Source organism: Haplochromis burtoni, unplaced genomic scaffold (genome assembly GCF_018398535.1).
Source record: "Haplochromis burtoni strain Fernald_Lab_line unplaced genomic scaffold, NCSU_Asbu1 Contig_1123, whole genome shotgun sequence".
Lineage (NCBI taxonomy): Eukaryota > Metazoa > Chordata > Actinopteri > Cichliformes > Cichlidae > Haplochromis > Haplochromis burtoni.
In genome coordinates, this window is record NW_024583484.1 from 35,451 (window position 1) to 60,908 (window position 25,458).

Consider the following 25,458-nt stretch of genomic DNA (forward strand, 5'->3'; position numbering starts at 1 on the left):
GTAATTTAGCCATTTGAATCAGCTGCAGGACCTGGCCCTCGAGGCCTGGAGTTGCCCACCCCTGCTCTAATGTGTGAATGCAGCATGAGAGTGTTCTCTTATTCAGCTGAAGTTTTTCTTTGTTTCTGATTTTTACCCACTACGATGCCAGGAGTAGTGCACAAAAGTAGGACTGACTAACCAGTCAGTGGTGAGAGAGGTCCTTGCAAGCTCAGAATGAAAGGTTTGCTTTGGTTTAAATTTTGTTAGGATTAATTTACCTGAATAAATATGCTGGACAAGTGAACCACAAAAAAAACTGTGGAGGCTCACTGATGAAGATTTGAAGAGATTGGAGAGAGTTACAAGCTTTCCTTCTTTGGGAATTCACTTTGACTCTACAGTTAACCTTTGGAGCTGGAGTGTAGTGAAGAGGTGATATCAGTGTGGATGGGACGCTATAAAAAGATGTTTCTACATTGAGTCAAGCTTCTGGAGCACAGATGTTTTCAAACACAACTCTGAAGCGTGGTTCAAAACACCCACGTCACGTGATCACGACTAACAGAGGTTTTGGTGCACTTCACCTCAGTTTCAGTAGGTGGTGTAGCTGCTGCTTATAGACATAGAGAAACAGACAGGTGTGTGAGCTCCATTTACTCATATCAGCAGAGAGAAAGTAGCACATGGTGCTGTCAACTCATAAAATATCTCAGTAAAAACTCTGCTTTCAAGGTGAAAATTAAAAAAAGTTAAAAGAAAAAGTTTTCAGCTCTGACTTTGCCTGGTCTCCATTTTTTTCCTACTTTGAATAGAAAACATCATTTTCATCCTTTGCTAGCTTATGTGGTTGCAATTCTACTAGGTTTTAAAAATAGTTATGCAAAACAAAGTGTGCCTGCTCCGATAAGTCTTAAAGCAAGCCTATTCAAATGGCGGCCCGCGGGCCAAATGCGGCCCAGAAGCAACCTGTGAGTGGCCCTGCCTGTGGTCCTGGCAGAAACACAGAGAAATGGTCTGGATATGAAGCGTGTCTGTATCTGTGACGGATGGGGCTCCATCCATGGCAGGAAAAGTGAGTGGTCAGCAAATATTTATTTTAATTTGAAAGGGAATTATCAAAATGTTTTTTGTTATTATTATTATTATTTCAAATGTGCAAAAAATAGTTTAGTTATAGCTCCCTTTTTTTTAAATGGACCTTTTGGTGTGCATTTGTGAGAGGTCACCACCGATTTACAGGGGAAAAGGAATAAAAAAAATACTTGTTTTTCATACAGTTGTGTGGGTTTGAAATTGATCATGATCTGCTGCTTACTGGCTTCAAAAAAAATATCTGGCCCAGATAAATTCCTCGGTTTGAAAATCTGGCCCAACTAACTTCGTAGTTGAATAGCCATGCTAAGGGTTTAACCCTCTGGGGTCCAGGGTATAATTGGCCTTTTTAGACTACTTTTGATTTTCCCTACATTTCACCTTTAAAAACAGTTTATTTGCCTTGTTTGGTATCATTTTTTCAGCACAACCTCATGTCTGAATTTACAGTTATTTTTCATTTTGACATACTGTATTAACACAATTGATCTAAATCAGACAAAAAACATAAAATCAGAGTAGAAAAAGTATATTTTTTACTGTAACAACCACAAACATGTTTAACGAATCATTTTCATAACTTTGAAATGCAAATATAATTGTCAATTTAAAATCTTATGCACAAGTTTTGCAAACAACAAAGTTATATGCAGCTATTTACCCAAGCCCTTTTTTGAATTAACTATTTTCAGACTATTTATTTGTTCTGCATTAAATAAGATTCCACACAAATTATTTGTGTCTCTCTTAAGAGAGAGAGAAAGTGTCCTGTTCTTTGTCGTTAGCTTGGCTCTGTCCCTAGTTCTCCTCTCTTCCAGGTTTAAAGCCACCGTTCACTTCGATGCCTGTTTCAGTGACGTGTCGACAGGACAGGAAATCATGAAAAAGGATTTGTGTTTTCGACCTTTGGAGCTCAGATTGAAAAACAAACCAGTTATTAAAAACAGCCTGGTGTCTACACTATCAGCCAGTTTCACTTCCTTAATGAAGCCAACAAGATATTATTGTGTGCTGAGTGCTTTTCTGATGCACAGCAATCCTTTCCTGGAGTTATTTCCAGCCGTTTGTCATCCCTCTGCGCTTTAGTGTTTTTTGTTGTCATGTCTGTGTTTGTCCACCAGGTGTCTCCCTCCGCTCTGTGTGACAGTTGTCTTTCAGTCTCACTTTAATGTTTTCTGCAGGTTCAGTTGTGTTTAATCATTTTCTTGCATATGAAATCAAGTCAGACACACAGAGCTCGTGAACTTACTGCCAACAAACTAAAATCAGTGCAAAAGCACCAAGGAGGAAAACTGCTTCATTTATTCTCTCAGATTAGCTTCACGTTGTCAGATCCTGGAATGAACACAAGCCTTTTTCCTTTGTAAAAAAATAACCTGAGTTTGTTCACATTAAATACAAAGAACTCCTCATTGATTATAATAATGAAAAGTAAAGTTCCTGCAGTGTTTGCTGAGTCACAAACAGCAGACAAACAGATCAATGTAGATGTAATGACACATTCTTCACAAATGCACAAAGTGAGAAAAAAATCTTTGTGATCAATAAAGAACTACTGACTTCTCCGTGAAGTAGAAGAGAAACAACATAAAATTATTATTCAAAGAAATGAAGCTCTTGTTTTTTTATTCTACGAGTGCACTGACGTGACACTGTGATATTTTCAGTATACAGTTAGATCCACACAAGACATTAGAGCTGCTGTTCTAACCTTCATTTGAATCCAAACGATTAATAGCACCAGCATCTCTCCCTTACCCAGTATCTACATGTCCATAAAGTGTGTCCACGCCCTCATAGGGAGGCTGCAAAGAGACTAAAGCAGCCAGAAGTTGAACCTGGATTTTTTAAAATCCAGTCAGATGATTGTCCATTGCACCACTGGCCCACAAGGGAAGTGTTCTAGACAGACAGGTTTGAGCTGATTATGCACTCGTTCTGGTAACATGTCACCCTCCAACAAATAAACACTCCTAGTAGCAGCTACAACAGGCAGAAGACATTTGCTGTTGGATTTCTTGTGCCACAGACTTTGTAATTCACAATAAGTGACTTATTATGACTTATTAAAACATTTTCCTCCTGAAAGTGAAACTCTGTCAAAAGAAGTTTGAAGGTAATCTTTATTTAGTTTAGTTTATTCTGCATTTAGCAGACACAGCTGGATTTTTTTATATTAAAAAACAACAACAACAACAGCAAAGTCCAAGTACCATGCCTGAAAATCATTACACTGTGTGACTGTGAGACAATTTATTCAAGTATATATAAAAACTAAAACCAGATGTTTGTCTGAGACTTAAAAACCTGAATGAACACACTCAGCTTTGGTTACTCTTGCTTTGATTAAAAAAGAAAAAGACGAGGCTTCAGTAGAACAATAACAGAACTCGATCCCTGGATAATAAACAACTGAACAAGTCTACACAACAGGAGCAGACTCCTGCAAAAGGCTGCTCCTCTGTGTCGGCTCTACCACCAGCACACTGTTATAACTCGCAGCTGTCCCCATATTCTCTAAGCATGAAACAGTTAATCAGTGTGAATTCTCCTGTGCCGTATTAACTGCATATTCCAGATGAAACTTTCCCCACAGATGCTACAACAATGGTGCTTCTCGCCTGTGTGAACTCTCGCGTGAGATTTTAGAGCTGATTTTTTACTGAATTCTTTTCCACAGGTGCTACAAGGATACGACTTCTCATCTGTGTGAATTCTCACGTGAGCTTTCAATGCTGATAGGTCAATAAACTTTTCCCCACAGCTGTTACACGAGTACGGACACTCGCCAGTGTGAATTCTCATGTGATCCTTTAACTGTATCTTCCGAATGAATCTCTTCTCACAGGTACCACAAAAATATGGCTTCTCACCTGTGTGAATTCTCCTGTGCCGTATTAACTGCATACTCCAGATGAAACTTTCCCCACAGATGCTACAACAATGGTGCTTCTCGCCTGTGTGAACTCTCACGTGAGATTTTAGAGCTGATTTTTTACTGAATTCTTTTCCACAGGTGCTACAAGGATACGACTTCTCACCTGTGTGAATTCTCATGTGATTTTTCAAGCGTGTCAGCTGACTGAATTTTTTGCCACATTTGCTACAAGGAAACCGTTTCTCTCCTGTGTGGACTGTCAAATGTGCAGCCAGTAAGCATTTATACTGAAACGTTTTCCCACAAGTGTCACACTGTAGAGACTTTTCCCTTGCTTCAGTTTGACTCTCTGAAGCAGCAGTGTTGTCTGCTAAAGCATCAGCCTCTTGCTTCAGTCCAAGCTGCTCTCCCTCCTGACTGCTGCAGAGCTCCTCCTGTTCCTCTTTAATCTGTGGAGGCTCTGGGTCCTCCTGGTCCAGACTGGAGTTCCTCTCCTGGTTACAGACCTGCTGCTCATCCAGACCCTCCTCTTCCTCACCCAGACCCTCCTCTTCCTCACCAACATGCTGCTGTTGGAGGTCTGAAGAGACAAATGCAGAAAAACAAGCTGTTGAGAAAACATTTGATCTGACCCCTCAGTAGTGATCAGATTTGATGAGGATTTAGCTATTCCAATTCCATTCTCAAATCACTTAACGATTCAAATTTTTAATGGTTCTCTTATTGTTATTAGGTTCTCACTGGCTCCACTTTGAGAGTCCCGACTATCTCCAAGCAGCATATCAAAGGCATTACATATATGCAAATTAATTGTATGTGTGTGCATGTTGAAGGCATTTCATAACCGTTCTTTAAAGTAATGCAGTATGCTACTATGGGAGGGGTGTGGTCTCTGCCCCGCTGCAGTGGAAGGGTGGTGCAGTGAACTCTTAAGGCGGTGTCAGGGCAGCAGAGGGGACAGGTGTGTGTGCTGACTAATGACTCTCTCCATATATATAGTAACAGGTGAGACTGACAGGAGTGTGTGCAGTGCAGGAGCTGCGGAGGGAGCTGACTCCTGGCTCGAGAGTGCCTTAAACAACAACAACAACAACAACAACAACAACAACAATCTTTATTTATAGAGCACATTAAAAGCCAGGGGCATGCCAAACTGCTTTACATAAAACAATAAAACAATAAAATGATTTACACTAAAACATCGGAGTCATATAAGTGTGGGATTATGTTCACAGTTAAAAACCACTAATAAGAATAAACTATAGCACACAGCTATAGCAGAGTAAAGCTGTACCATCAAACACAGTGATAGAAAACATTGACAGCGCAGGACAACGCAAAACAACCAGACACATTAATAGAATAACTCACAAGAAGCGAGGCGAGAATTTAACTAGTAGAAAAAGCAAGTTCAAACAAATATGTTTTAAGCCGTGATTTAAAAGATTGAATAGAATCAGACGCCCGGATGCCAATCGGGAGATTGTTCCACAGCTCAGGTGCAGCTAGAGCAAACGCTCGATCACCTCTAGACTTCAAGCGAGATCTGGGCTGAACCAACAATGACTGTGAGGAAGATCTTAAGGCCCTCGTAGGAAGATATGAATTTAAGAGTTCCTTAAGATAACTTGGCCCTGTGTTATTAGTAATTTTAAAAGTAAACAACAGAATTTTGAATTGAATACGAAATTTCACAGGCAACCAGTGCAGATCAGCAAGGACGGGAGTGATGTGAGCAAACTTCTTAGTTTTAGTTAGAATGCGTGCAGCGGCATTCTGGACTGTCTGTAATCTATGTAAAAGGGTAGAGTGGAGACCATAATAAAGTGAATTACAGTAATCTAGTCTTGACGTTACAAAGGCATGGATAAGCTTTTCCAAGTCATTGTGCGGGATGTAGTGTTTGGCCTTGGAAATAAGGCGAAGTTGGTAGAAACTAGATCTGACGACAGCAGATACTTGTTTATCAAGTTTAAATGAGCTGTCAAGTAGCACACCCAAATTCCTAACAGTGTCAGGGAAAGAACTAGTGAGAAAACCAAAAGCATCATGAAGTTTGGCACGAAGAGCGTCACTGCCAAAGATCATAATTTCAGTTTTCTTATCGTTAAGGATAAGAAAATTTGCCAGAAGCCATTGCTTGACCTCACACATGCACTCTCGAAAGTTACTCACGGACATAGCTAGATCATCATTCAGCTCAAAATAGATCTGGATGTCATCGGCATAATAGTGAAAGGCAATGTGGTATTTCTCAAAAATGACACTTAAAGGAAGCATATACAGTGAGAACAGGGTAGGGCCTAACACAGATCCCTGGGGGACACCACAGCAAACAGGTACAGCGGAGGAGGAGGAGGTGGCCAAGTGAACCGAAGAGAGCCGATCGGAGAGGTAAGATTTAAACCAATCCAAGGCAGCGCCCTTGATGCCTACAGTGTGCTCTAGTCTCGCCAATAGTATGTTATGGTCAACCATGTCAAATGCCGATGAAAGATCCAATAGCACTAGGACAGAGGGGCGTCCATTGTCAGCCATTAGTAAAAGGTCATTAAAAACTCGGAGCAGTGCTGATTCAGTGCTGTGGTGTTGTTTGAAGGCCGATTGATATTTATCATTAATGTTATTCTCATCCAGGTAGGTCTGAAGTTGAAGCAGAACTACCTTCTCAAGAATTTTAGCCACGAAGGGAAGTTTGGAAATCGGCCTATAATTGGCATAATCATTTTGATCGAGGTTACTTTTTTTAAGAACAGGTTGGATTATAGCATGTTTAAGAGCTGATGGTACAAACCAAACCAAAAACGCGAACTGCTAAACCAAGCAAAATAAAAGAAAACAACACGTCAAACACTGTGTGTGTCAGGTCATTGTTACAGTTATTTCCACCTGGAAGGAGTTATTCGTTACACTGTTCATTACATTACTTTTGGATTTATATAAACTTACAGGCTACAGCCCCACACACCAACACAAATCCCTATCCTCATGCAGGACACACGTGATCCTTCTCTTAGTATTTAGGTTAATTTCAAGTACAGTCAAGGATCAAAGCCAAATAATATATTTCATATAGATATCTGCAATCTAAACTATGGCATAAAAAATTTATTTTGTCCTCTTGGAAGACTTTCTGATTTTAATCAAAGGACAGTTTTGTGCTGTTGAAAAGAGAACAAGATGTTTTGATGGTGTAGATTTTATTTAATAATAATAATACTTCAGTGTCCAACCTAACAAGCCTCAAGTTCCCTCTGTTCACTCTGAAAGTGTTTTTTCTCTTTATAATATTTATTATTGTACATTAATGAGACAAAAGTACTTCTTATCCAATTAATCCATTATTTGATAGAATAATCAATAGCTGCAGGCCTAATTCATTTTTATTACTACCATCACAGTTTACATACCTATTCTGTGTGACATTATATCAGGTTCACAGATGGTCTCCAGCAGTCCAAGCTGCTCTCCCTGCTGACTGCTGCAGAGTTCCTCCTGTTCCTTGTAAATCTGTGGAGGCTCTGGGTCCTCCTCTTCCTTACAGTTGTGTTGTTGTAGGGGGTCTTGAGGAACAAAGATTCAGATTTATCACCAATCAACCAAACACTGAAGAATCTGAGCTTGAACAGCACAGAGTTAAAAACATGTCCATACCTTTGATGTGTGCGTTTCTGTCGGGTTTCCGGCTGATATCCAGCAGTCTGTGCTGACGGTTGATCTCCTCCTCATACTGGACGATGGTTTTTTGAACCTCTGAGAAGATTTCTTCACAAACAGCAGTTAGTCTCTCTCCTTGATGAACTCTCTCAGATACTGAGCTGAACTCATCGCTGCTGAGGCTGAGCGGATCGATACAAGCATCGATGACGTGAAGCCGACGTTGGGATCAGATCCACACTGATGTGACGGGATCAATACTTTAGTTTGTGTCTCTCTTCCGACTTCAGTCCGCTTCGTTAAAAAGCAGCCATGTCTGCACACACCGCTCCACTCAAACAGCCACACTTGCCCTCCACTTCCTTCCTTCTCCTTCTTCTGAGCTTGATGGCAGTTGGCAAACCAGCTTAGAGGTGTATTACTGCCACCTACTGGAGTGAAACGTGGACAGGGAAAAAATGACAGACGTCTGTGTCGGGCTCGTTTTGATGACCTTCGTGTTGACGTTCGGCCGTACCACGTGACTGATTCAGTAAACGCTTTTTGCGTTTGGTGTGTGGCTCTCTCTACAAAGGAGATTTAGGGCCACGTTGAGAAAAAAACCCTCTGGCATTTCTTAAATTTGTGACTTTATTGCACGTTTGTTTTCAGTCTTTTTGAACTTCGTTTTTTGCGATGGAAGCGAGATGGGACAGCCCACCCACTCCGACCACGAATGAGTTTGCACATACTTTGTGCACTCTTTTGTTTTAGGGGGGCTGGATTTCCCTGAGGCACACTCTGAAAATCAGGGTTCAAGATAAACCTATTTGTTTTACTTCAATCCAACTTCATTTATAGAGCACTTAAAAAACAACATGGTTGACCAAAGTACTTTCCAGTGAAAAACAGTGATAAAAGTTAGAAAACCAATCATTACACAGGAAAAGAAAATACAATAACAATAAAATAAATAAATAAAAAATAGTAAAAATGAATAAAATAAAATATACAATAAATAAAATGAACAAACTAAAGAGCTTGCAAAGAAAAGCGTCTGGACTTCTTTAAGTTGCTTGAAGACGTTTTACCTCTCATCCGAGAAGGTATGTTTTTTCAAGTGATTTAACAGTCTCAAGTGTTGGGGCCAGCCTAACATGGAGGGGCAAGTTATTCCTTAATTTTGGGGCCACAACAGCAAAAGCTCAGTCCACCCAGTGTTTCAGTCTCAACTTGAATGAACTCAGCAGTGACTCCATAACACACAAGACCAAGTCCAGCACAGAGCGGCTGAGTGAATGTGGTCTGGACTCTGTGGAGGAGAGTCATGGTTTCAGAGACGCTGTAGAAAGACAGAATACCTGCTCTGTGATCCAGGTACACTCCTACTCTGGAGGACCGAGGACCTGAGAGGTCAGTTTGGACTTTGTTGTAGTAAAATATATAACTGTTTGTGTCACAACGTAATGCCCAAGATTTCTCATTTAGTCCAAATCCACAGTGATATAAACCTCCTGTTCTGCTGAAATTCTTGTATGCGACCGCTACATAAACTGCTCCTCCTCTGCACTCCACCTCCCAGTAACAACGTCCAGTCAGACTCTCTCTGCTCAGCACTTGTTCATATTCAGTGAATCTCTCTGGATGACAAGAGTAAAACTGTCCGCCTTCTTTTAATGTTGCTTTTCGGTTCCCTTCAGATAGTACGAGCTCTTTATGTGCTGTGTTTGGATCCAGTGTAATTTTATGCAAATATCTTAAGAATCCAGCTCTGGTCTCTGGCTCTGCTGCTGAGTGTAAAACATCATTCTTCCTTTCTGCTGCAGCTTGGACTGTTTCATGGCATTTATGTTCATCCATTATGCAGACCTAACAGATACTCTGTTGATCAGTAAAAAAAGAAAATCTTCATCACCTTATCATGACGAGAGCCCGAGTTCTCCTGGAATTCAGAGATCCATAGTGAGATGTTCTTTGTTGTCCTCTTTGCAGCAGTAAATATGCTGGTTTCTCTTTCTCCACAGAAAATCAAAGTGTGTTTCAGCTTCAGATTCTGAGTTTTTCCTCTCTGTTCTTTGAAGTTTTGAGATTACACCAGTCCTTCAGCTGGTAAATATGTCAGAGCAAAGGAACCAGAAAATTTGCTGTCAGTGGTCAGCTGTTGAACAAAAAAAAAAAAATCAAGCCAGATGTTACAAGCATTTTTTTTAAGCATGCAAAGAAAAAAAACTCCACAGGAGATGAAACATTAATATGGAGAATAGTTCACTGAAAGAAACTTTCAATACACCAAGAAAACTAAAAAAGACAAAACAGACAAAAAGGAGGAGATCAAGCTGTAGAGACACAGACCAGAGCACAACCGAAAGTGAACTTCCTTACATCAAGGGCTCTCAGTTTTATAGAGTGGTTCACTCACCCACTCTTTATGTCAAATCCCCCTCATGATCTCATCAGAAAAACAGGGACTTTCGTGCCCTCTGATTACCACCATTACTCTGAGCCATAAGACTTGATTATCTCACTCCCTTGCAAAAACATCTCCCATTAACAGAGCACAGTCCATCTTCCATTATGTTCAGAGTGAAAATGTGGGAATAAAAAGCTTTAATGAAGTCCCATAAATAAAACAAACAGACATTATATATTGATCACTCGTGCTCAGAACAGTCTATATGTTGTGAGATGCAATCCTTCTCAAAGACGTGACGCATGAAATGAGAACAACAATAAATTGTCATCTAGTGCTGATCTATGTGATTTTCCAGTGTTGGATCAAGTTTACTGAGAGTTCAAACTGAAGGGGACTTTACAGTGCTTTCATTGGTATATCATCAGTAATAAACACAATGGTTTTACGCTCCACACATCATATTTCAAAATGGAAAGGGTTAAAGGTCTGAATGGTTATATTGATGAAATACAGAGTGCTGGAGAGAACGGAGTGACTATCAGTCTGGTTTCCTGTGAAGAAAAACAGGAAAACAGATCACAAAGTTTTTATAGGTTTCATTCAGAATTAATAAGCCAAGACTGTAAAAGAAGAAAAAATCTGTGTAAAAGTGAATAATTTTTCATAGTAGTTATCTTTTCTTCTGTACGCATTTCTCAACTACTGCATTGCACTTGCACTGGTGAAAAAGTTCAAGGGTGACGATTACACCGACAGGCTTCATTTGGCTTGGGTTTCATCTGGAGAAGCTTTCTTTACCTTCTGTGGTAAATATTAATACTTTAGCTCAGTATCATTTTATATACAGACAACTATTATTGGAGTATCTTGTGTCTGCTGCATCCAGATAAATCAGGAATATTTAACAGACTCGTTTTGAAATACTAGTGATTTACGTGACTTAAGCTTTACAGTTCAGTAAATATTAATTTTATTTCTGGCTATGTTACCACCAGTTTTTGGACTCAGGTGGCCTGACAAGGACCAGTATTTATTAGCCACAGACAGGTGCCGCGAGAGCTGAGGCTCGGGTGTGAAGTTTATGGTTTTCAGGGTTTTTATAGTTTTTATAGTTACATTTTTTTAATGTGTTTATCATTAACTCTGTTTCCCTGGGTCTTTTCCCATGTGTTATGAATAAAGCTTCAATTTTCTGGTAGCGGTACTGGTTTTATTTTGTTGTATTGATCTGTGAAAATATTGTCGGACATAAACTGGTCTGGGACCGCGGAGTTAAATTAATTCTGCACCCAGTATGTTTACCATTACATATTTGCAGACAGTCTTTGTGTAACCGTGTTCATTACATTGCAGTGTAATATGTTTGTATTGAGGATTTAGCAGAACATTGAGCACATAACTGTGTGCCTTTTATTCCATCAATATCCTTAGATCTGAATTATTTATTAGTTATCTGAAATGTGCATTATGAGCTTTCACCAAATGAAGCACTCTAAACACTGCGCTGGAAAAGTCCCTTACTTCACTCACTGAAAAAGGATGAAGATATAAGCAATGATGACTCAGGAAATAAAGGAAGCCCCTGATTTTCTACAAAAATAAGCTAACTCAATCAGAACATTAAAGTTGTTTTTTTTCCCAATAAACAGCTTGTAAAACACAGAATGCCATTAAGTGCTTATATTTAGTCTTGATGTATACTTTGTGGCACTTTAAGCACAGTCATGCAGCTCTACATCGGCACAAAGTCTCACTCTGTTTTATCCTGCTGGCTTTTTAGAAATCTGCTTAAATGAATGCTGTGATGATGATAATAATAATAATCCAGTTCAGACTAATAATAATATTAAACTTTGTTTTATTCAATGCATTTCTTCTGTAACTGAAAAATAAAAACAGATAAAACATAATAGCATGTCTTCAGTCTGAAAAAGGTGAGTCAAAGGAACAGAACGTCCTCAAATTCATCCAGGATGCTGAAATTTGTAAATTTCCCCCTGGGGGTGAATTAACTCTCCTCCTCATATCTGGTTGTCGAGTCTTTGCCTCGGTGTCATGCTATTTCTTTTCATATTGTTCAAGACCTTTGGATTCTGGAGTTAATTTCATCTCAATCTCAAATTTTGCACCAGGAATCTGAATTTGAGTATTTTTCTGTACCACATAATGACATAAAATCTAATAAAATACAAATAATGACTGATTTGATGAGAAAAAAGCAATGAGAAAACTCAGAAAAAAAATTCAAAGTTGTTACTGCAGCTACAACTCGTGCATCTCGTTAAAGGATGGAAAGGCAAACAGAAACTATAATACACCGGGCCGTATTTATCTGAAATCCAGAGCGGGGAAAGCATTTTCTAGAGATACCACAGAAAAAAAATACTCAAAAGAGGTTTTGATGAAATATTTATTTAAACTTTGACAAAGGATAATTACTCCAATAAACAATAAAATAAAAGAACAGGAGCATACTGAACTAGAACCTTCATGAAATGCAAGAATGTCAGGTTTTCCCTGAAACAATTTTAACAGTAAGGCAGCAAAGTGCAGGGCAGTGCTTCCTGATGGGCCATGATGGTACTGCATGTGGGCTGCAGTAATAACAACAGAAATTCAGCTTTACATTACTTAGGAGAAGGTTAAGTTACATATTTATAGAAATACATTTATTCAAATAAAAAGTGAATTACAACCAACATAGAACATGATTAGTTTACTCAGAACGTACTGCTCTTTTACTGACGCTTGTGTCCCAGTGGCAGGTGGGTCACACTTTAGCCTTAATGCTAAGTATGAATGGGCAGCATTATCAATTTATAACCAACGACCTTTGTTGCTTCTGTTTTACGAATAAAAGTCTCAACAAATAAATCACTCTTGTGTTTTGATTGATAAAGAATTACAATGTTTCTGGGTTGTTGTTTTTTTTAAGTGAGCTTCTCTCTTCACTTCGAGAATGGCTTTTCACTCAGGTGTCGCAGTAATTTGACTTCTGGTCAGTGTGAGCTCTACCACCAACACGCTGCTATGACTCACAGCTGTCCTACATGAAACCTTAACCAGTGTGAATTTTCATGTGTTTCTTTAATTGTATCATCTGAATGAATCTTTTCCCACAGATGCTACAACAATGCGGTTTCTCACCTGTGTGAATTCTCACATGTCGCTCCATACCTGACTTCTCTCTGAATTTTTTACCGCAAATAGCACAAGAATACGGTTTCTCCCCCGTATGAATTCTTACGTGACGTTCCAAATCGGATTTCTGACCAAATCTTTTCCCACAAACGGTACAAGAATACAGCTTCTCACCTGTGTGAACTCTCAGATGTGTAATCAGATGGGATCTATAGGGAAACATTTTTCCACAGGTGTTGCATTGCACAGAATTTTTCCTTGTATGAGTTTTACTCTGACTGTCTGACACAAGAGTGTCGTCTAGACTTTTACCATGATCTGTTCTCTTCTTCAGCTCTGCTTCAGGAGAGCTGAGAGGAAGGTACTGCTCACTGTTTGGTTCTGGTTCACTGTGGTCACTTTGCTCATAAGTTAGAGTCACCATGAAGGTATCAGCCTCCTGCTTCAGTCCAAGCTGCTCTCCCTCCTGACTGCTGCACAGTTCCTCCTGTTCCTCTTTAATCTGTGGAGGCTCTGGGTCCTCCTGTTCCTCTTTAATCTGGAAAAAGATTAAACTGGAGTTCATCTCCTGGTTACAGACCTGCTGCTCATCCACACTCTCATTTTCCACACAGTCGTGTAGTTGTGGGAGGTCTTCAGGAACTAAAACAAACAGAAAAAAAACAAACAAACAAGGTCACTCATGTAATTATACAAAAACTACAAAGCTCAGCATAACTGGTGCCACAGTGAGGTCCCAGTCATGCTCAAGAAATATATGAATGTACAATATTTTCATCACACGAGGCACCCTCAGATGCTTGGGGGGGTGGATTTACAGGTCCTGATGAGCAGAAAATATATACATATTTTCAATGCTTAAATTTAAAATTAAAAGTTTCAGGGCTCAAATGTGTAAATGTCACATCAGAAATAAAGAGCACCTAGCTTATATATATTAGTATATAAATATATAAATTTGTGAATATACAAGCTTAATAGGGTTCTGCTGACACTGCTCTTGTCATATTTGCAGCATTTATGTTGGGTTTTGGTGTCAGGAAGCAGAAAGACTGTCTGAACAGGGAAAGTTAATAACCACCGTCACAATAGAGCTCAACAGTGAAGCTCAAAGTGAAAATCCCATTCAGGGATTTTGATTATGAGCATAATGTTGTGACCATATAAGTAGACTTGCTAAAGGCTACGACACTGTGAAACGATGGTATGTGCTACATGATATCAAGCATGTTTGAACAAAAAAGCCTTTGTGGAAAAGAACAAAGCTACCTACGATCGCAAACTGAAACAGTGATGTCTCAATTGGTAAGATTTACAGTTACCACATTTTGTTAATGTCAAAGCTCCTCACTGTCAACAAAAACGTCAAAGTAAACTGCAGGTTGACTGCCATGAAAATGTTTCTAACAACCCTTATCAGAAACTTAAATATGAACCTGTTAAAGAAGGTAACAAGGTTGCTGAAAGTGGCTGAAGCTAAAATAGCCAGAGCCAGTCACAAGCCAGTAGCCTCAGTATGAGCAAAGGATCAAGGAGGAAAGTTTTGGAGATGATGAAAAAAATTACCAAAATTTTTTCTTATATTTGCTGAAGTCAGGGTTATACGGTGAGGTGCTGATGCAATGACCTGAGCACCCCCCCAATTGCTCATCTTAACCTAAAGGAGGTGGAACACTTAACTGTTTCTACCCTAACAAACCTCTTATTAGAATGTTCCTGATTCCTGAGAGTTCTCTAAGAAAGGCCATATCTGATAAACATTTTAAATGCCTAAATACAGCTTACATTTATTCAGCTGTGTGAAAACCAAGGAGGAAGCCACCCAAGGGAAGTTTTATTTTATCTAATCTAATCGAATAACTTTAATCTCAGCCAAACCGATTTACTCACGAACAAATAAAACTGAAAAAAGCCAAACAATAACATTTTTAGGTTATCTAAGTGACATATATATCATGATTAACCTGGGTAGTGAAATGATGTGCCGTGAATTTGCTATTCTCGCCTGCTCTATTGACCATCAAGCTCCCGGCTAGCTATCGAGCTGGTGGATAACAGACGTCTCTGAAAACGTCGAAGCACTTCTGCAAATATTTGATATCTTGATAAACCAAGCAGATATTTGAAGTTTACACAGCAACAATCACACCTGAAAATATGTTAAAAGTTTATTTGTGACCCAAAAAGAGCATTAAGAGAAATATTAAAACTTGGCTGGGCTGCGCTATGAATTCTGGGATATGGTGGGCCACGAAGGACACACCCGTACCATCCTTCAAATTCGGGGAAGAGGAGGATGCATTTGTCGGCTGCATTCGGAACAGTCTACAAATTTGGACAGCCTTTGTCGCGTCATTGTGACATAAATGGCCTACAATTGCGGCCTCAGAAGGATGCAGCCCATGAATTTGGACACTCCATATGTATCTCCCATTATTTCTTTCTCCTTCTGTTCTTCACATGCCTCCTCCACCACGGTCTCTTTTGTCTCTCATCTACACCTCAAACCTCATCGCCTGAACTTTAGTCAAGGGTATAACACACACAAAGGTGCATGAACATGCTTATTTATTTATGATATTGTTGCAATTAGGAATTTTCAACATGCAACTTTCCCTCCAATAAACAGTTTAATTACATTCTCACATCACAGAGAGTTCAATCACCAAGTGTCCAAGTGTTCCCTGACTCATTTACTCCTTTTACAAAGTTTTATAATCTCCTCCAAAGTAAATAGTTGGGAATGTCCACAATCAACATTATGAGGTAAACAGTGACCTGATAGCCTAAACTCGATAAACTACATAAATGCCAGACACAGTGTTTGAGTTGACTGGGGAGGTAAAAACTATCACCTGTGAGTTTTTTAAGTGTTTGCATTATTTAAATATATTAAAATATAGTGTGAACAAAAACATTTGTATACACAATCAATAGCAGAAACATGCTCCCTGGAACCAGACCTGGGTAGGGAGTAGGGCTGGGCCATATTATACCGTTCACAGTAATACCGGTACAATGTTATATAGAATATGGGTAAAATGCGCATGTGCAGCGCCTTTGACTTCATACGCACATGGCCGGAAAAGCATGGCGGCAAGGGAAGATGAGAAGGGGGAAAGTGGATCGTTGAGTGAAATGGATGAATTGGTTTGTAAAAATGGTGCAACTTCAGTGGTGTGGAACTAGTTTGGTGTTTGTCTATCAGATAGCCACCAAAGCACAATTTTTTGGTAGAACATGCAAAAAGGCCATTGTTATTACCATATTTATGGGACTATAAGGTGCTCGTAAAAGCCTTAAATTTTCTCAAAAATCGACAGTGCACCTTATAATCCAGTGTGCAGTGAGCTTTAATGCACACAAAAAAACAGCTGCTTGTTTAAGTGAAAATAAATTGATGGGTTTTTTTGCGCTAGTAAAGTTGTGAAGTTGTATTCTGTATTTTGTCTCGCATCAATTATATTGTCAGTTATATCGTTATTGCAAATTTTCAAATATATATCGTGATAAAGGGGTGGCAAATTCCAGGCCTCGAGGGCCGGTGTCCTGCAGGTTTTAGATGTGTCCTTCATCCATCACAGCTGATTTAAACGGCTAAACTACCTCTCCAATATTTCTTGAAGTTCTCCAGAAGCCCAGTAATGAACTAATCATTTGATTCAGGTGTGTTGACCCAGGGTGTTATCTAAAACCTGCAGGACATCAGCTCTCGAGGCCTGGAGTTTGCCACCCCTGCCATACCCTAGCTAGTTAGAGCCCGAAGAAGATAGATGGGCTCACTCCTGTAGTCCCATCTCCTAGGGCAGGGGTGTCAAACTCCAGTTCTGGAGGGCCAGCATCCTGCTTGTTTTTGAGATATCTGCTGCCAATTACCTGGATCAGGTGTGCTTTGCCATTAAGAAGCTTCAAGGGGCGATCGTGGCTCAAGAGTTGGGAGTTCGCCTTGTAATCGGAAGGTTGCCGGTTCGAGCCCCGGCTTGGACAGTCTCGGTCGTTGTGTCCTTGGGCAAGACACTTCACCCGTTGCCTACTGGTGGTCAGAGGGCCCGGTGGTGCCAGTGTCCAGCAGCCTCGCCTCTGTCAGTGCGCCCCAGGGTGGCTGTGACTACAATGTAGCTTGCCATCACCAGTGTGTGAATGTGTGTGTAAATGGGTGGATGACTGGTTGTGTAAAGCGCTTTTCTAAGGACTAGAAAAGCGCTTTACAAATACAAATACAGGCCATTTACCAGTTAGTAGGAAAACAAGCAGGACAGCAGCCCTCGAGGCCTGGAGTTTGACACCTTTGGCCTATGAGTTAGAGCCAATGTGTGTCAGGCGGTGGTCTGACACACAATCCTCAGCTATCAAGTGGTGAAGGAGCCTGAGCTAGTGAATGAAGCTGAAAGATACCAAAAGCAAAAGGGTCTAGACTGACCAGACCCCTCGTTAGAGATAAGGTAAGAAGCTGATAGTAGAGTCAATACTGCCCCACATTGAAATTGCCAGTTGAGGAAGTTCAGGCACCTGAAAAGCTCTTAGGTGACTCCTGGGCTCCCAGAAAAGGTTTTTCAACCATGTCACCAGAAAAGATACCCAGGTTCAAGACATGCTGAAGAGATTATATCTCTCAGCTACGTTGTTATCCCTGATATGATGGAGGGGATAGCTGGGAAGAGGGAGGTACAGACTTCCTTGCTTAAGCTGCTGTCCTGCAACTCGGTCCTGGATAAGCAGAAGAAAATGGTTGTAGTTCAAGAGGTGGGAATGATTGACACTTAGCAGCAACCACGTTGACCAAAAGTTTATAAACGCACCACAGTGGAATAATTTTTTCCCCAGTAGGCTGGTAAGTAAATTATATTTATTTCAGCATGCAGCATACCTGTCATAGTAAGTTTAGAGCACTTGGTGCTGATAAGTGTCTTTAAATGGAGCTGCAATGCCTTTCAGTGGTTTCACTGAATTTGCCAATACAACAAGTTGCAAACAGCCGTTCATACAAAATATGTCTGTGTTAATATAATCTACATGCAGTGTTACAAAAACAATGTCTTGATCAAAGGTAAATATATGTAATGAACCCTGGTGATCAGACTTGTAATTGTGTACCTCTGTAATGTAGTTCCCATGTAATGGTTTTCTTGATATGCCTCTGACCCGTTTGAATGGATGCCTTCACCTTCTGTAAGTTACACTGTGTTGGTCAGTCAGCTTGACAGGCAGGTACATAAAATTGCATAAAATAAGAAAATGTGCTTCCATCAGTTCACCAGCTGCTCACATGGATCCCAACAATAACACAACTCATTTAACAAAATCAACAGACAGATGCAATTTACAGGATGTTAAAGTGGTGATGTGCGTACAATCAGCCTGAGAATGTAAACACAACAAAAAAAGATTCTCAGGGAAGCAGAATGGTTTGATGAATAACGTGATGATTTAATTGACAGACGGTTTGTCACTCAGGTGTGTCAGCATGTAAACCAGTGCACTGACTATCTAAAATTGAGTGGGGGTGCAGTGATTGTTAGGGAAATGATTAATCATAGTTAGTCTTTTACTACAAACTAACTGCACATTTGACCTGACAGGCAGGTCAGTCTGTCTCTACAGTAACATCATGGCCTTTGGTCACATGTCTGCCTGCAGTGTTTCCACAAACATCTCTTCATGTTTGTGGAAACACTGAATTGTCCTACATCTGCTCAGCCTTTGAAGTAAACTCAGGTCTGTTTGAATTTAGTCAGTAAGTATAAATAAATAAATAACAGCGAATAGTTTCTTAGTTCTAACTCACTAATCTACAGGCTGAGCTGGTGGCTATACTGGCCAACAACTGAAATCCTGTTATTTGATTATTAGCATTATATTTTTTAATCTTACTGACTATTTACGTCGTAGTGTTTACGTCTGAACACGGGTCTTTTTAAACTCCAATTTTCGTCCGGAGTTTTGTCGAAATGCTGACAAACAACAGTAAACCTGGAACACACAGTTTAACATCTTCTAGTAAAGTCAGTCACACTGAAGAATCTGAGCTTGAACAGCACAGAGTTAAAAACACGTCCATACCTATGATGTGTGAGCTTCTGTCGGGTTTCCGGCTGATATCCAGCAGTCTGTGCTGACGGTTGATCTCCTCCTCATACTGGACGATGGTTTTTTGAACCTCTGAGAAGATTTCTTCACAAACAGCAGTTAGTCTCTCCTTGATGAACTCTCTCAGATACTGAGCTGAACTCATTGCTGCTTCAACTCAGGCTGGACGGATCGATACAAGCATCGATAGAAGCGATACAGACGTTGGGATCAGATCCACACTGACGTGACGGTTTGTGTCTCGCCTTTAATTTCGATCCGCTTCGTCAAACAGCAGCCATGTCTGCGCACCCCGCTCTTGGCTCCTCCCCTGCTCTGCAGTGGTTTGCTCCAGTCACGTGAGGAATGTTTTTTCTCCTCCAAAACTTTATTCATATCACAGAAAACAGGATAAACAGGTTCGTACGAATCACAGGTCCTCCTGCTGACTTTGGTAACATTATGAGGACACGTTTAGGTGCAGCATTAAAAACCTCAGTTGATACTTTTAGTTGTATGAATATTTTGTATTTGTCCACAAATTCTTTGTATGATAACAAAAACATTTCGATAAAGCAACTCTATCGTGATTCATTTATCAAAGCATATATGATAACAGTCTTATTTTTTACTTGAACACTATTCATTTACATAATTATGTTTGTTTTAATCCAAGGCTTAGATTGTTCTTTCTATTTTTCTCCTCTCTGTGTCAGTGGGATAACTGTACATGTACTCTTATCTCTGCGTGAGTGCAGCACAGCACACAGCAGCACAGACAGTATACAAGGAAAACAAACTGTGTGGCATTGTACAACAGAACAAGAATTGATCATCCAGTTTTGTTTTGTGACCTCTCTTCAGTGATGTGAAAGTAAAGATTGTGTTACTAAATTAAGCTAAGCTAAGATGCTGAAATGAACATTTCCTTAGTACCGAAATTAAACATGATCGAGCAACTAAGAATCATATTTCATCAGGGAGCTGTTTTAAACAAAAAAGATTTTGTTCAGTATTTTGAGGGTTTGGGCAACAAAGGATGTTCATGAACAGGTCGCAAGGAAAACTTTGTTTTTCTAAGTTGTTGCACTTTAAAGCATCAGACAGTTTCAGTTTCTAATCTGCAACATTAGTGCTGCTTTCTCCGGGAAGAAGAAGCTGGTGAGCTAAACAGCTGTGCCTCAGCGCGCAGGACAGCAGCACTGAGGCTAAAGACTGTGTATCCATGGAAAAATGGAGATATCACACTTGCAGCTTAGGAAGCAAGTTTGCTGGCGAGGAAGCAGGTGGAGCTTTACGGCATCTCCAAGGAACCCCCAGAGCTAAATGATGAGCAGGGGAGGTTAAGCAGGAGAAACAGAGGTGAAGACAAGCAGACGACCCGATGATGAATGAGGAGCGGGGGGGGGGGGGTCATTCAATTTCAATTTCCTTTTTTCACGAAATCCAGACTCAATTTCACGGCAAGCACTTGAGAGCTCCAGATACCCCTGACTGGCATATGGCATGGTAGTAAATACATCATAGTGCACACCCACACATGCAGGAGCCTTGGAGTAGGGGTTGTCACCAGGGTGCAGAGGAGGCTACCCCCCCCCCTGTCCCCTTCTGGCTGCCTCTGCCTCAATTTTATCCCACAACTTAGACATTCACATTACTCACACTCTCATTACACATACATATAGGATCTTGGGGGTGGGCACGATACACGGAATCCAAAGTACCATCAGGGTGTACACCCCACCCCTGGCATCGTTGCCCACCTCTCAATGTTTAAATACACGTAGACATTGAGGGCTAGCAGGAGGGACCATGCGCTTACCTGCTGCTCTCTGGCAGGTAGCTCCATGCCCTCCTGGGTTTTAAATGCACCTTAGAACACACATGCATCAACACTACAATGAGCGGGTGGAGGGAGGTTTGGAGTCTTCTCTCACCCCTGATTCTCTGCGACCTGCTGGAGCAGGGGGGCTGGACTAGGAGGAGGAGTTGGCCGTCCGACTGCGGTCTGGAGTGTGGAGCCTTCCTGCTGCTGCGGAGTCGGGGCGGTCTGCCTCCCCCCACCGCAGGGAAAAGGGAAACACCACCTGGGTCTGGGTGCAGTTCCCCCCTCCAGGGGCGGGACCTAGACCCGGTTCGTAGAGTACGCTTGGGGAGTGTGATCGTGTGTACAACGTCTCTTTATGTCTGTCTCCACGTTGGTTGAGTGTGGAGTAAGTGCATATGAGAGCATGAGGGTGGGAATGGATGTTTGTGTCTGTGTGTGCCTGTATGTCTGTGTCTATATGTCAGGTTGGGTATCAGACGCCACCTCTCTGGGGACATCTCAGGCCCTCCAAGGTTTGGAGGCCTATCTCCCCCCTACCACCACTTCCCCTGCCAGTGGCGGACCCCCTCAGACATCGGTGCGTTGGTGGTTCTTTGTGTCCGGGGATGGGCGTCCAGGTACACACCGGCTCACTCCTTGGCGGCCGCTTATCGGGGCCTGGAGCCTGGGGCTCGCTCGGGCCACTTCGGAGGTGGGGTGCCCCCGGCCTCTCGGCCTGGGGCTCGGTCACTCAGCGCAGCTGGCTGCCGGCGGAGCTCACGGGCTCGTCACTGCAACTCCCCCTGGCTTCTGCTCCGCGGCTGCTGAGTGAGCCCTCATCTGGGACTCTCCTCAGCTCTTTCGGGACAGTGGCGCAGCTGCCCCTCTGTTGGTCTTCCTTGGTCTCTTGTGTTCTGGGGGCCTCTGGATGTCTGGAGTTTTGATCTCCTCCATCACCTGCTTCATGCCCTGGAGGACGGGGCTGTGGCCCCCCCACACCCTCTAGCAGATATTACATGAAGGAACCTTTTAAAAAAAACAAAAAACAAGCGCGTCCATGCTCACAGGTGTACACACGGGTGATCACACCCACAAACTACACCCTTTTTGGCTCCTACCTCAAAGCACACTGTGTTCTGTTGATCTTATGTGCTGCACAATAATGTTTAACATTTAGTATTTACTGTCATATTCCCATATATCATTGTGATGTTGTTTATTCTATTACTCTTGTTCTCTTCTGCTTGCTTTCTTTTTTCTTTCTCAGCAGGTGATCCAGGTGATTGATATATGCATTTTTTTTTTCTCTGCTTTTGTTGGTTTTTGTTTTTTGCCCTTCTCCCCCGTCCCTCTTCTCAGCTGTTTCTCTTTCCTCCTTCTCCTTCTTTCCCCCAGTCAAGTCTGTCCCGTATTCAGTAAGTGAAAATAAAATAAACAATAAAAGGTGAATCAAATGGACCATTACGGCAAGGCTGGGATGGTCAGTTTGGTAAAGTAAATCCGTTGGGCATCTTTCTTTGCCTTTAGACAACAATTCTGATGGCAAAAGAGCCAAACGGGACAGGCCAAAAAAAAAAAAAAAAAAAAGGCATGGTAGTAAATACATCATAGTTACCTCGGGTGTTTTTGTGTCTAATTAACAGTAACAGTAGGATTGTAAACCATGTTGGATTAGCAGCAGCTGTTATTAAATGTTGTAGCTTTAGTCTTTTGTAGAAACATGTTTCCTTGGCTCAGCTTTCGATAATGGTACAGCAGCTCTATGTGATCAGCACTTCATAGCTCTTATCAAAATGTTACCTTGGGGATCTCAGACAATCTGTGGATCAGTTTTCAATAGAACTGTTTCCTCATGTTAATGTCTGTGGTACGTTTTTTAGTTAAGGTATTTAGCACATCTTTTTAAACTGTGGGAGAAGGTAAACTCTACAGAGAGGCTCCAGCTGAGCGTGAAGTTTGAACCAGAGCCTTTGTGCAGCAAGACCACATCAATAACCACGTCACTAACACAATCTTCTTGTTTCTCACTAAAGGGCAGCTACACTAAAACTTTATTATAAAACATTGCTACATATTGGGGTAAACTTTAAATTAAATGGAACAAATTTTGTTTAGAAAGAATTTCTTTCAGACTGTTGAAATAAATTCATAGTCAAATAAAAACTAGAACACTTCAGTTCTGGACATGTTAGCAAACCTGTTAGTTATCCAAACCTGCATGCCCTGTGTGAAAAAAGTGATTGCCTCCTAAACCTAATAAGTGTTTGGGCCACCCTTAAAGGCATCTACTGCAATCAAGCGTTTGTGATAACTGTCAATGAGTCTTTTACAGCACTGTGGAAGAATCTTGGTCTACTCATCTTTGCAGAATTCTTGTGCTTAAGCCACATTGGAAGGTTTATGAGCATGACCCCAATTACTTTGTTCTCATTTGTTCCTGAATTTCCTTGGATCACAGCGAGACATGTGGCTTTTAAGAATCTCACGGTCTACTTGTCTTTGTCAAGCAGGTCCTATTTAAGTGATTTCTTGATTAAGAACAAGTGTGGCAGTATTCAGGCCTGGATGCAGCTAGAGAAATAGAACTTTCCAAAGATGTGGTACACCAAGGTTAATTTATGTTATAATGGTGGGTGGGGTCAAGCAGCAATAATTAACACATTAATTTAGAAACTGTATTTAGTGTTTACTTGTGTTATCTTTATTATTTAAATGTAGTTGATGATCTGAAACATTTAAGTGTGACAAAATTAAAAGAAAAAACAAAACAGCAAGGGGGCAAACACCATTTCAGCTCATAGCAGCTCCATATGATATGCCTATATCCATCATGCACCTGAAAGCACAAGCCAGTGTCATGAAACTTATATCTATCCCTTGCTGCAACCCGGCCCTCGAGGACTGGAGCTTGACACCCCTGTTCTAGAGTCCAAGCGCATTCCCAAAGAAGAAAAGCTTTTAAATCACTCCAAGTTATTTGCATATAATTTCAGATTGGTGCAACTTTCTTATTGCAAAATAACAAAAATGTCTAAATCTACAGTGTTCTAATTAGCTGCGCTGTAAACATGAGTGAAACCATCATCAGAGAGCCTCCACTATTTTCCGTGGCTCAGCCATCCAGTCGATTTCTTCCAGGTAATTTAATCAGGATACCAGTTACTTGGGAGTTACTTAGAAATAGAGCAAACCTCATTCAAGGCTTTTAATTGACCCTTCCCACCACTGGATTCCTGGTTAGTCAGTGCTGCTTATACCAAGTACAATGCCCCGAGACATGTTCATATTAGAGGTTTCATCTCAGAAAAAAATACTCAAAAGATGTTTGAATCAAGTTTTTATTTAAACTTTAAGACAACATAAACACTAATAAACAACAGAACTAAACAATGAACCATCAGAGCAAAACAACTTTAACCTTCATCAAATCTAGGATCAGGATTTTTCTGATACAATAATAAAATAAATAATATAAACTGAATAAACAACACTGAGAGGATATAACTGGTTTAAGTCATATCTGCATTCTTAGCAGCAGTGTTCAAGTTGATTGTTTGCTATTATCATTTAAAAACAGCAAAAACTCAAAAGGTTGAAGGTTTACTGAACAGGCACATGATTCGTGTCTCACAGTGACTCCAAAATAATTTCCTGTCTTTGAACAATTAAAAAAATTAAAAACTGTCAACGTGTTTCTCAATCAATCATAAGACAATTATGTGATAGTTTTTCCATAATTATTGATCAGAAAAAAATACATGTTAATTAATTAACATGTTGGGAAGTAATACGGACTCATCAATTATAATTTGAAGCCCATTTTAGAAAAATGCCCGAAACAAGAGATTGTACAAATATTGAACTGTTTGACTTGTACAATTATCATCTGCTCTCTGCTAGAGTTAAAGATCCACAGATTTTGAATACTTTGCCACTGAAAAATAAAAATATTAGTCACTAAATTTTAAATGCAAAGGTAAAGTTATGTCTTTAGTCGACAGACACACCAGTGCCTCCAAACAAGCTCGCGGAATTAAAATTATGAAGTAGCAAGATGCAGTCTCACTGAATCCGTCTCAATTTGAGTTGACAGTGAAGACTAAAAACTACCAGTTTTAACATTGTGTTGATAGGAAGGGTTTTCTAAGCACGGCGCATGCCCTTGTGATCGGGGGCAAAAAAACAAAGTATTGGTTGAACAATTCACCACATCAGGACCTCCCCAACATTGGACACTTTCAAAGCTCGTCTAAATACCCACTTTTATTCCTTGGCTTTTAAATCAGAATGAGTTTGTACTCTTACTCAAATCTAATTTTTTGAGAGAACGAGGGCCTCTGCAAAGAGGGTGCAGAAACCTGATAAATTAATTAAAACATAATAATTAATCAACAATAATAATTATTGCAAATTATAAATAATTAATACATTTTTGAATATACA

At 40.5% G+C, this 25,458-nt stretch overlaps 3 protein-coding genes across 7 annotated transcripts in view; all 3 read right to left on the reverse strand.

Moving 5' to 3' along the window:
• Positions 1 to 3,183: 3,183 nt before the first annotated feature.
• Positions 3,184 to 25,458, reverse strand: part of LOC102291958 (zinc finger protein 420) — a 30,338-nt gene continuing 8,063 nt past the window's right edge. Inside the window, exons 5-8 of the mRNA XM_042216572.1 lie at positions 7,936 to 8,037; positions 7,607 to 7,840; positions 7,363 to 7,515; positions 3,184 to 4,532 (exon numbers count right to left, since the gene is read on the reverse strand). Coding sequence (XP_042072506.1) covers positions 3,607 to 4,532; positions 7,363 to 7,515; positions 7,607 to 7,840; positions 7,936 to 8,037 — 1,415 coding nt within the window. The 3' untranslated portion in view covers positions 3,184 to 3,606. The remainder of the gene's footprint in view (positions 4,533 to 7,362; positions 7,516 to 7,606; positions 7,841 to 7,935; positions 8,038 to 25,458) is intronic.
• LOC121813080 (tripartite motif-containing protein 16-like protein) lies at positions 8,740 to 9,748 on the reverse strand. Its single transcript, XM_042216571.1, has one exon. It carries the CDS (start codon positions 9,446 to 9,448, stop codon positions 8,759 to 8,761), a length of 690 nt encoding a protein of 229 aa, XP_042072505.1. The 5' UTR covers positions 9,449 to 9,748; the 3' UTR covers positions 8,740 to 8,758.
• Positions 11,192 to 19,554, reverse strand: LOC121813079 (zinc finger and SCAN domain-containing protein 31-like). 5 transcript variants are annotated; one of them, XR_006053497.1, is made up of 3 exons: positions 19,203 to 19,342; positions 18,237 to 18,309; positions 11,192 to 13,784 (listed from the first exon to the last, which is right to left on the reverse strand). XR_006053497.1 is itself a non-coding variant. In XM_042216570.1 (3 exons), exons 1-3 carry the CDS (start codon positions 19,372 to 19,374, stop codon positions 17,759 to 17,761), a joined length of 336 nt encoding a protein of 111 aa, XP_042072504.1. In that variant the 5' UTR covers positions 19,375 to 19,551; the 3' UTR covers positions 17,303 to 17,758. The 5 variants fall into 5 exon arrangements, 3 of the variants coding, with proteins under 3 accessions (XP_042072503.1, XP_042072502.1, XP_042072504.1); XR_006053498.1 differs by having other exon boundaries at positions 18,237 to 18,338; positions 19,203 to 19,300; XM_042216570.1 differs by lacking the exon at positions 11,192 to 13,784 and adding an exon at positions 17,303 to 17,849 and having other exon boundaries at positions 19,203 to 19,551.

Coding starts and splice junctions, on each gene's coding strand:
- LOC121813079 (XM_042216568.1), bottom strand. CDS start 19,374: ATGAGTTCAGCTCAGTATCTGAGAGAGTTCATCAAGGAGAGACTAACT. Junction 13,785..19,202: donor CAGAAGCTCACACATCATAG/GTATGGACGTGT, acceptor TGTTTGTTTTAG/TTCCTGAAGACCTCCCACAA.
- LOC121813080 (XM_042216571.1), bottom strand. CDS start 9,448: ATGGATGAACATAAATGCCATGAAACAGTCCAAGCTGCAGCAGAAAGG.